The sequence below is a fragment of the Hyperolius riggenbachi genome, chromosome 12 (genome assembly GCF_040937935.1).
Source record: "Hyperolius riggenbachi isolate aHypRig1 chromosome 12, aHypRig1.pri, whole genome shotgun sequence".
Taxonomy (NCBI): Eukaryota; Metazoa; Chordata; class Amphibia; order Anura; family Hyperoliidae; genus Hyperolius; species Hyperolius riggenbachi.
This window is the reverse complement of record NC_090657.1, coordinates 87416961-87427727: the sequence shown is the minus strand read 5'-3', so window position 1 is coordinate 87427727 and position 10767 is coordinate 87416961. Positions and strand designations below refer to the sequence as shown.

The window sequence follows — 10767 nt, the reverse complement described above, 5'->3', positions numbered from 1 at the left end:
AGGGCCAAGTGATGAAGAAAGAAGGACAGAAGGATTTGGTTCTCAAAGAAGGACTGTCCCTCTAAAAAAGGGACCGTTGGGAAATATGCAATTAAGAGTCCCATTAAGAAGGCAAAATGATATATGGATTAGATGAGTAGTCCATTATGCACCCGGAATATCATGAGGACAGGCATCAGAAAAAACGAACATAAAAACCACAGGCTGTTACTCCAAGTTCCCTGTGTGACATGAAGCCCTCCCTGCTCTCATTCCTCCACTGTCACAGCAGCACACACAGGACCACACACACTGCAGCAGGCTACTATCACATGGGCGGCGATCACGTGGCTCTGGTGAAGTCACTCAGGTCCTTTACCCCGCTCGGATTCTGCATCTACAGTAGTGTGCTGGTGCTGCTGCTCTGCCTCCTGCAAGATGGCTTCGGCTGTCAGTGAACGCAGCGCTGTGACAAGCACGCAGCTAGGAATAAGAAAACATGGCTGCCGTGTCCTGGTGGGCCTGACAGAGTGGAAGAGCAGAGCCTGAGCGCTGCGGAGAAGGAGGAGGGCTAGGTGCGTGCTGCAGCCTCCTGTGTCACACTGTCAGTGTGCTGCTGGGTGGGGGGAGGAGGAGGGGACACGGGCACACGTACACGCTGTGTCTTGTTTATCATATGCAGACACACACTCACTCTGTCACTCTCTTCTGTCTTCTCTCAGTTTTTCTTATATTAGTGATTGATGTATGGTATGATAACTAATGACTGGACATAGGGCACATTTAATTTTTGTTACTCTATATTGTTCTAAACATAGCTGAAATCAGGAATCTTAGATGCTTTAGATGTGTTGTAAGCTGTCATTGAGGAAGCATCCATGCAAGAAGAGTGCTGAGGAAAAAAGAGCACCTGATGAAGCCGAAACAAGGTTTTTTGGCTTCACTAGCTATATGTTTCCCTATTCTCACGTTGATCCCTTTCTCTACAGATGCCTAACCTTAACCACCCACTCCCCACGGTAAACTTTAACCACCCACTCCCCCAAATGCTAACCTTAACCACCCACTTCCCAACTGCTAACCTTAAACACCCACTTCCTCATGACTAACTTGAACCACCTGCCTGGGAACGCGGTCGCAAGGGCGCCCAAGCGGCCATACTGCGCATGCCCACTGTAGTCTGTGCGATTTGGAGGGTGCAAAGAATGGGAGAATAGAGGGTTATTTATGTCGGGGCACGGGAGGTCCCTGCACAATTCTCTCTACACACACACAGTAGGCAACCTTTTTTTTAAATGTGTTTAGCACTAAGGTATCCGTTAACCACTTAATGCAAGCCCATTGGCAGCAGAAAGTGGCCACACATGTGTTCATCTGTACATCCCCCCACATTACCCTCGGGCGTATTCCAATCCTCGCTCCGTACAAAATTGTTTTAAAACGTCCTTTTTTTGCATGGTTTATGGGCAAAGTATTTTGGGGTGGCTGGTCCCTTACCATTCTGACATCTGTAGCACCTCTGAGAAGTATTCTTCCTCACCATTGATCAGTGTCTTACCAAGTCTTGGAGCACACGGGAGCACTCATTATAGCAGGCGAGGGAGCAGCCCAGATCTGCATCCTCGTCTCCTCTCTCAACATATCTTTCTGGCCAGGGCTGGAGATTCTCTTGTATTAAACACGCTCTCTGCAGCCAGAATCAGGGGACACTTCTTTCAACACCCCTTAATCGGGAACAGTGTGTCCCGCCAACTAAGCATAGTATTAGAACTGGAAAGATAATGCAGATAATAGTATCCTGTCTTGACAATGACTTGAAAGCCTATAAGGCTCGTACTCGCATGCAACTTTTCCGCTCAACTATTGTCCAAAGTTGGTCTGTTGGACCATAGTTGGGCATGTGGATGTGTGACAAACGACTAGACAAACAGCTGATAACAGGCGGTTTGCCCGATCCAACAGGCGGTTTGACTCACACAACTGTTGGCTGATATTATGTAGTTGGCCGTGTGTGTTCAAATCATTTGAACAACTTTTACTTGTTTTTCAAACGGCCATATCGTACAGTCCGTCGTTCGCTTGCATGCCCAGTATGCAAATGAGTTAGTCGTTCAGTTGGTTGATGCGCGAAAAATACAAGTCATGCAGTCATTTGACCGTGTAGTCAATCATGTTGTCGGGTTGGCTGTGCGGAAAGGTTGCACGTGTGTACAAGCCTATAGAGAAAGAAAGTCTGTCTACACTCAAGTCATGGTTAAAAGTGGGTCTCTGTCTGAGTCACCCTCCCAAAAAAAAAAAAGATTTTTGGCAATGGCTACTGGTCACATAAACTATTTAGTTAATACTGGACTACTCTTAGAAAGGTAGAAGGCTGCCCAGGTTTATAAAACTTAATACATAAAACAATGTGTGTCTAAGCGCTTACCACCCGGGGGGAAATTTTGAGTAGCCTGATTTGCCCATTACAACTTGCGTAAGTGCTCAGAGACTTGCAAGACATTTCATATTCAGATAACACTTGGAGAACCTTATGGCTCTCATCTTGTGGCTAGTGGAGACGCTTATTAAGGAGATGTGCATAAAAAAGGGGTGCAAGGTAAAATGGCTGCCCGTTTTTGTTAGTAAATTTATTGTTAATATCTACCGATATTCTTCATTTTAAAGTGTGAATTATTGTAATAAAATATCAGTATATATTAACAATATTTTACTACAACTTAACCTAACACTACTCTCACACAGAACTCCCCCTTCCTGATGCCTAACTCTAAACCCCCCTAAATATAAAATATTAAAAATGTCAAAAAAAATACTGTATAACGTTCTACTTTTCAAAACAATACAACATTTCTAAAACTTATAACGTAATTTTGATAACGATAATTATCGTGCACCCAAGTTTCTGCTTTGGGTGCCTAATAGTCAATAAGGGGCGTCCAAATTGCCCAAATTTCCTGCTTCCCTAAGGACACTACATACTAGTATAACAATATACTGTGTAAAGTGCCGCGGAAGATGTTAGCTCTGCATAAATACACATTGATAATACAAGGCTCTAGCACAGGGGTGTCAAACTCAAATACAAAGTGGGCCGAAATTGTTCACTGGCTCATTGGTCATATCTAGTGCATACTCAGATCTGCACATGACCTTCTTTCGGCTCTGTGAAGCTGGCCCCCCTACAATTAGCACAAATAACAATTCCATCATGTTTGGTTAGTGCTACGTTTGTGCCAATTTGTGCTGCAAAACTTAAGATTTGTGCTGCTTTTGTTTTGAAGATAATAGCACTTATTTTCTCCAAAACTATAACATGACCCAGCCCTCGTACAACAATGGGCGTGAAACATGTATGGGTGAATAGTGCTGTGTGTGCGCGCTCATTTGTGCTGTAAAAATCATCTTTCTATCTTTTATAGTTTTTGAGGTATACATGTTTATATAAAGGTCAAAGGTTCACAAAAACTATAAAAGATAGAGGATTTTTGCAGCACAAGTAAGCACATGCACAGCACTACCCTCCCATACCAGTTTCATGTCTGTAGGTTCTTGTACGGGGGCTGTTTGATGTTATTGCTTTGGACAACATACCGGTAAGTGGTTTTAGCTTCAAAACGAAAGCAGCACAAATCTTATTTTTTTGCAGCACAAATGTAGCACTAACCAAAGTTGTACCAACTCTGTATTTTGGATATTGGTGTATACCATTGTCTGTATTATTTTGTACCCCATGTTTGTTTCTTACTCTGTACAGCCCCACGGAATATGTTGGCATCTTATAAATCAATAGCAATAATACTACACAGAGCTAGGGAAATGTACCTGCATTTGGAATGTAAGGTTATCAAATCATTCCATTCCTTTTTTAATTTCCATTGTGTAACTCCAGGTAGCTGCTTATACCATTAGGGTTAAATAGGAGCTGTCAGCCATACTATCTCAGAAAAAAAACATATATAAGTAGATGAATACTTTTCTACTTATACAACATGTATTGCACTGTCCACATTTTGATTTTAGTGACTTTTCTACAGTAAAAAAAAGAGAAAATCCTTCGTATCATTTACCATCTTAACGGTGGCTATTTTGAAGCCAATCCTGATGTAATTTCCTCCCTTACTATCCTGTGCCTGATTTGCCTTCCCTTCACTATAGAAAGTGCATTGTCTCAGCATAAGAAATACTGGCCAATCAGAGAGGAACAGAGATGTGGGAGGGGAGTACCAAATTTTGTGTGTACCAAATAAGAGTCAGGTAAACCGGGGAATGATCATTTATCAACAAGAAAAGTAATAGAGATTTTAACTTTTGGATTGCCTGGTTAGCATCCTTATTACTTTTTTTTCTAGATAAAAATACAGAATTGATTTTTTATTTTATGCCCGACAGTTACTCTTAAAAGATCCTTATGAAGAGCCATTGAAGACCTCTTGGTCCATATGAAACTTACTTTTCCTTCCGAATTTTCTCGTGATACTTTCAAACTTGTCAATAGAGTGCCTTTTAAAACACCACAAAGCAAGAAAACATTTAAAATAGTATTGATAGTACTTTACCACCTGCTTTTTTGGGTACTATTTCAATTGCAAAGTCCTGAAAAGTTATTCCAAATAGAAGATGAAAAATTATCTCCTGGAGTAAACTCAGGAGAAAGTTAATAGCACTATTAAAAAGGGATTTTGTATTTTCATGTTTTAAATGATGGTCACAGTAAGTTGAATTGGCTTTTAGGTGACCTGTAAATGGTGCTGATGATGTCTTTGAAAACCATTTCTGAAAATGCTAACCTGTTTCCCCTCTTTGGACAGATATTGTCTTACACGGGATTAATCCTTGTCGTTACCAAGTGCAGATTGTGAGATGAAGTGTGTAGCCTCAAAAGATTCGCCCAGCCCATTACCAAGGTATGCTACCATAGATGTTTTATTTTCCTTTACAGCTTCCATTCAGTGTGTGTACGGCTGGATTCACATTGCCATGGAAACCATTCCACTTATCAGAGCATAATGGAATCTTTAGACATGAGAATGGATCCTATGCAATGCAATGAGATCCATTCTTATTAGTCTGTTCCGAACAGATCTGTTTGTTCAGTACCAATGAGCGGAACGGAAGGCTGTGTGGTGCATGATAATTCCAGATACGAATCGCTGATGCAGCAGATGCCTACGGGATCAGTGGAAGCCTATGAGAACGGACAAGGTTCTTCTTACTGGACTGGTCACCACATATGTATGTTTCATCAATCCGTTCCACTGTAGGGGGCAAGTGCTGGTATACAGAGAGGACCCCTGGCAGAAGCATGGGGCTTTCCATTGGATTGCAACAGCCCAATGAGAATCCTCTCTCTCCAGGGAAGGTTTTCATTGGTGGACCAATACCAATTCTCCCTGGTGGAGGATGGATTCCCATTGGTCTGTTGCAAGCCAATGGGGAGCCCCATAATGCTTCTGCCGGAGCTCCCATTTGTATACTGCCACTTCTTCCCTGCAGTGGACCCGAGTGTCTGTGGCCAAAGGCCGGTGAAACCGAATGTGACAACACCCAGTAGCGGCATCGGCTGCACAATGGTGCATATGTGAATGAGGTAAGGGACACTGCAACAGACCTTAGCTTATCCTGAGCAGATACACACTATTGTGCATCCGGTGCAGTGTGAACCCAGCCTTAGTATTTGGAAAACATTTTGGTTGTACGCATGTAAAAATACTAGTTTGGGGTATCTAAATGGCTGAATTTGTAGATATTGAAGTTTGCTCTGGCTCCAGACAGTGACATTTGGCTTCTAGTTTAGTTGATCGGCATCATCTTGAAATTCGTTTTTGGTCAAGGTTACCACTAGAGCCAAAATTGGACAGTTTTTTGCAGTGGAGACCAATAGATAAGCGAACATGTGAATGGATCCTGTGTTATCTAGAGTGTTCATTCGGACATATCCATTTAGAAGCTATGTGTTGTCTCTTGTGGTAGCACACTGCTAAGTTCCATCCTGCATGACTTTACCGGACACCACGTGGAAAATGGGCATGTCATGGATAATAATGGTATCACTTGCTGTACAGTACAGTGGACCCCAACGGATATCCAGACTGTAGTGGAGGGACACAGCAACAGTACATGGGCTTCGCTGTGACTGTCCACATTGACAGTCCAATGTAGAATGGACCTGGCCTCCACCTTCAGTCTAGAGAACCCATAAAACCTGTCTAGCATATCATAGATTATCCAAGGAAATTACAGGTTGTGTGGGGTAAACCAGAGTATCGGCTACGTAAACTGATTCATTGGGTCTCCTATGGTGTATTTGTGTATATTAGGCTTATACTAATGTTTCTCAATACAGATTTGCTTAAAAACTCTGGTTTCGGCTCAAGTGTTTCTAATGCATATTGTGTGGATAATGCATATTTGTAAGTTTTAAATATTGCATATAAACCTCATCTGCATTATTAAGTATTATTACCCCGCTGGATAGTCTTTCAAAGTTGGCTTTCTATGTCAGTGTCCGATACTGCTTGAATAAGAGAAATTTATGAGCCATTATATCTTAGTGGGTTTAGCCCATGTTGCTTTACTGAAATGGACCCGAAAAGGGCACTGTTTGCTAATGTGGTAGTAAGGCAGTACAGTTTACAGTCTTACTACTTCAGAAGCATTGGCTGTTGTTACATGGAACTCTGTTTAACTCTGATGAGTCCCCATTGAATCGGCATCCGATTGTTACCAAACTTTTCTCCCTCCAATGAGATCAGTGCCCGGCCTCAGTATTTATACATCACCAGGAGGGCAGAAGAGGTTTGACTGAAGGCATCGCAGGAGCAGTAGAGGAAGTGACTGGGCTTCCCAACCAGGAAACCAAGCCAAGTTCCTGGGATTCACCAACAGGGATAACGAAACTGAGTTTTGCCTCCTGCAAAACTGCACCTGTCCTATTAGTGGCCACGGTAGAGAGTATTAATGTGGCTATGTTGCCTTCTCTCGCCACTGCAGTGCACACTGCTCTCCATCTTCTTAACACTCCCTGCTTTTCCAGCTGGAAGTCGGGAGGGAGGATGGAGAGCAGCATGCAGGAATCCAAGTAAGCAACATAGGGTGTTAACCCTTTCTGCCCTGGCTCGCAGCCTAACAGGCTGGTTCAGTTTTGCAGAAAGCAAAACAAATGCTTCAGACCCTTATGCTGTTACATCATGTTTGAAAAAAAGTAGGGTGGTGTTTTAGGTGTATTGGTAACTTGTAGTATCCTCCTACAGCACAATGGAGGCCCCCAGTCCACAGTACACAAAGTCCCTTCTGTACTGGAAGAAGAGGGTGCGCCTGGAGTACATGCGGCTGTTGCAGGTGAAGAGAATGCAAGCTAACACTGCAGCTGGGGTGAGTAGATCTACTCAGAGGTTGTACAGAAATAAAAACTGGTGAGCTGCAGCCTCTCCTCAATCATTCCAGCATTGCTAAATAGTTTTGAATTGATGTCCATAAAGCCCAGCTGAAGAAGGTAATAGTAGCAGTAAAGATGTTGCCATGTTAAATTACCCTAAAACCCTATTGTACACTAGAAACTATGGGATTGATTCATAACAGCAGTGCAACCTAAATTCAGCAGCACGGTTCTGCAGCATAGTATGCCTTCCTTAGTTACGCACGCTAACATTAGCAATGCGCGTCCCTTTAAATGCCGTCCGCTGCTGTGAAGTATCACGGCCGCGATACTTCACTAGCGTGGCCGCTACTATGTTAATTAACATAGTTACTATGTAGTAACTATGTTAACCACTTTACCTCCAAGGGTTTTTAAAAATAATGAAAATGTATTTCATTTTTCTATGGTAAGGTGAATAATCGGGTATTTGGATGTGGTTTTACTTTTTGGCCACAAGATGGAGATACAGAATTGTGTGTTCTAAAAATAGAAACAGAGCCAAGTGTTTATTATTTGTTTAGATTTATGTATAACAGGTGTTTGTAAACAAGGATGTAGAAAAGCGTAGCAAGGGAGGCAAAGTGGTTTTTAATAAACATAGTAGCAGCACAGCAGCACTTGGCATTGTCTCTTATGTTTCTATACATATGCCCTGTATTCATGTGCCAAGCCCAATTCCGGGCACGACCCAGTCGTGCTTGGCGAAATAAATCAGATTCTGATTCTGATTAAAGAAACGTGCGTTGCTAATGTAAGCAGTTTGCGTAACTAAGGAAGGCACGCTACGCTGCAGGGCCGCGCGTAGCTTGCCCCCCTGAATTTGGGTCACGCTGCTGTCATGGAGCTCATGCTGCTATAGCAGCACAGCTTCATGAATCAAGCCCTATGTGTCTTAATGTAGGTATGGGCTGTTTTAGTTCACTGGAAGTAGTTGTGAGTAATATGACCTCAGCTCTGCTAACAGTAAATAACAGCATCAATCCTGAAGGAGGCCCTTTCTCAACCAGTGCCCAATGTCACAGTAGTGAGTTGCAGCTCTCAGACCCTAACTGGATACAGTATTTCTCATGGAAAGTCCATAAATATTGGAATGCATGCACTATATAAAATGGACTGAGCCTCTGAACAGCGGTAATGCCAGGAAATTATGTGTACCCAGAATACCTCCATCTGTGCAAATTTTCTAATATTCTGTTTTATAAAGTGGACTTAAGTCTTTTAGTGGGTCTTAACTGGGTTTTGCTAAAACATTTAGCTCAGCAGCATTTTTTCTGCTCCTTCGTGGATGTGCCAAGGGCCATATCACCATTCTTGAGGGTGTTAGGGGGCAGAACTAGCAAAATTAAACACAATTTTGCTAATTGCCTTTAGGTACATTATAGGCCTGAACGATAAATCGTTTCAGGATCGAAATCGCGATCACGGAAACGGCGATTCCGTGATCGTCATGGTGGCGATTTTAATCCCCCTCTGTGGGAAGTATGTCAGTCCCCTCTCCTGCTGTGCGCAGCTCGCCGCACCGTCCAGCGGCGGCTCAGCGGGTGTTATTCGCGGCGATGGAGGCGGCTCACTCTCTCCCCCTGTGCACAGCAGCCTATCAGCGGAGCGGGCAGCAGACAGCAGACTCCGCCCGCAGGCTCTCAATTGGCTCACTCCTCCCAGCTCCTTCATGTCATTGGCTGGGAGGATAGCAGACTCCGCCCACATGCTCTCAATCTCGTGCGGCTCACTCCTCCTGCCATCAATTCAGGTTTACATCTTGTGCTATGGCTGTGGCTGGTGTAAGTAGATTTCTAACATCAATTCAGGTTTACATCTTGTGCTATTGCCATGGCTTTGGCTGGTGTAAGTAGATGTCAAACGGAAGGCTGAAAGCAGTACAAGCAGTATTCGTGTGTCAAGATTTTATGATCATTGGCTATAATTTTAGTTTTACTTGTCATTTGAAAAAACGTCAGTGCATGTTTGCAATTGTTACTGTGCACATTGTGAATTTAGCGATAAAGCTTGATTTGAAAAAAATCGTGAATAAAATCGAAATCGCAATTTCTGACAGAAATCGTGCGATTCAATCTTTACCTAAAATCGTTCAGGCCTAGTACATTATGCCTGTGACATTTTGACAAAACATTTCCACAGGAAATAACCCATATACTGTGTGCAGTTAGCATGTCCCTTTCAATATGCAGGCATAGTGCTACTGGCACAGTGGCAGTTGCTAATCCTTTTTTTCTCAACTTTTTTTTTTTTTCTTTTTTTGCACCTCAACCTTTTTATCCTGGAGGAGCCCTGCAAATCATTTTTGGATCTCAAGGAACCCTTGCATGTATTTTGTAGGAGGTGTTGACTTTTTTTTTTCACTATGACTATATACAGTGCCCCTTATTATACAGTCTCCTTATTCTAGTGCATTTTATTAATGTGCTCATTATTATTATGACCCCTGATTTAGTGCTTTTTCAGTATCCCCTATTTTAGTGTGCTCTACCATACTTCCCCCACGATAGGGGAAAATGCCAAGGAACCCCTGCAGAGTACTCAAGAGACCCTGGGATTCCAGGGAACCCTGATTGAAAAAGCCTGTGCTAATCAGTGGCTGTTACTGCTGCTGGCATAGTGGCAGCTGCTAATCAGTGGCTGCTACTGTACAGTGGTGGCTGACCTACAGGCAAGCAAAGGGGATGGCAGCGTGGCGATACAAGGTGGCACCTTAGCTACGGCCTGCGGGCTGCAGAGAGCTTCAGGGGCCACCAGAGAATGTGTGGTGAGCCAGATTTAATCCCCGGAATGGACTTTGGACATGTCTGCTGTATAATATTTGAGCAGTCAATAAATTGAGTGTGGCCAGGAATTGAAGAATGTGGAGAAAAATGTCTACCACAGAGGACAGATGAAGGAGGAAAGGGTTAGTCCAGCTTATATCTGCTATGTGCCGTTCTGAAAGAACCATGATACATTTCTTCAGAATTTTGACTTTTGTTTCTGAAACCCCTCATAGACCTTCATGGACCTTGCAGTGCTAAACCCCCCCCCCCCCCCCCCCCCCCCAATGTGTTAAATATTACTTTAATGACAATATGATGACAATCAGGGCTGTGGAGTCAGTACAAAAATCATCCGACTCCTCAGTTTATGAAACCACCGACTCCAACTCCGACTCCAGGTACCCAAAATGGCTGGGACTCCAACTCCTCAACTTCGACTTCTTAGTCTAATACTTACCAGGACTTTGGATTTGGTGCAATAATCATCCGACTCCCGACTCTGACTCCTCAGTTTATAAAACCTCCGACTCCAGGTACCCAAAATTTCCCCGATGACTCGACTCCGACTCCACAGCCCTGATGACAATATGAAAGGACATCTTATTT

General features: G+C 43.2%; 1 protein-coding gene across 5 annotated transcripts in view; it reads left to right on the top strand.

The window, feature by feature from the left end:
* Positions 1–354: 354 nt before the first annotated feature.
* The window catches only part of EZH1 (enhancer of zeste 1 polycomb repressive complex 2 subunit), a 96608-nt gene continuing 86195 nt past the window's right edge, over positions 355–10767 (top strand). For all 5 annotated transcript variants that reach the window (XM_068262308.1, XM_068262307.1, XM_068262311.1 and 2 more), the window contains exons 1-3: positions 355–554; positions 4788–4883; positions 7230–7350. In XM_068262308.1, the coding sequence (XP_068118409.1) occupies positions 4840–4883; positions 7230–7350 (165 nt within the window). In that variant the 5' untranslated portion in view covers positions 355–554; positions 4788–4839. The remainder of the gene's footprint in view (positions 555–4787; positions 4884–7229; positions 7351–10767) is intronic.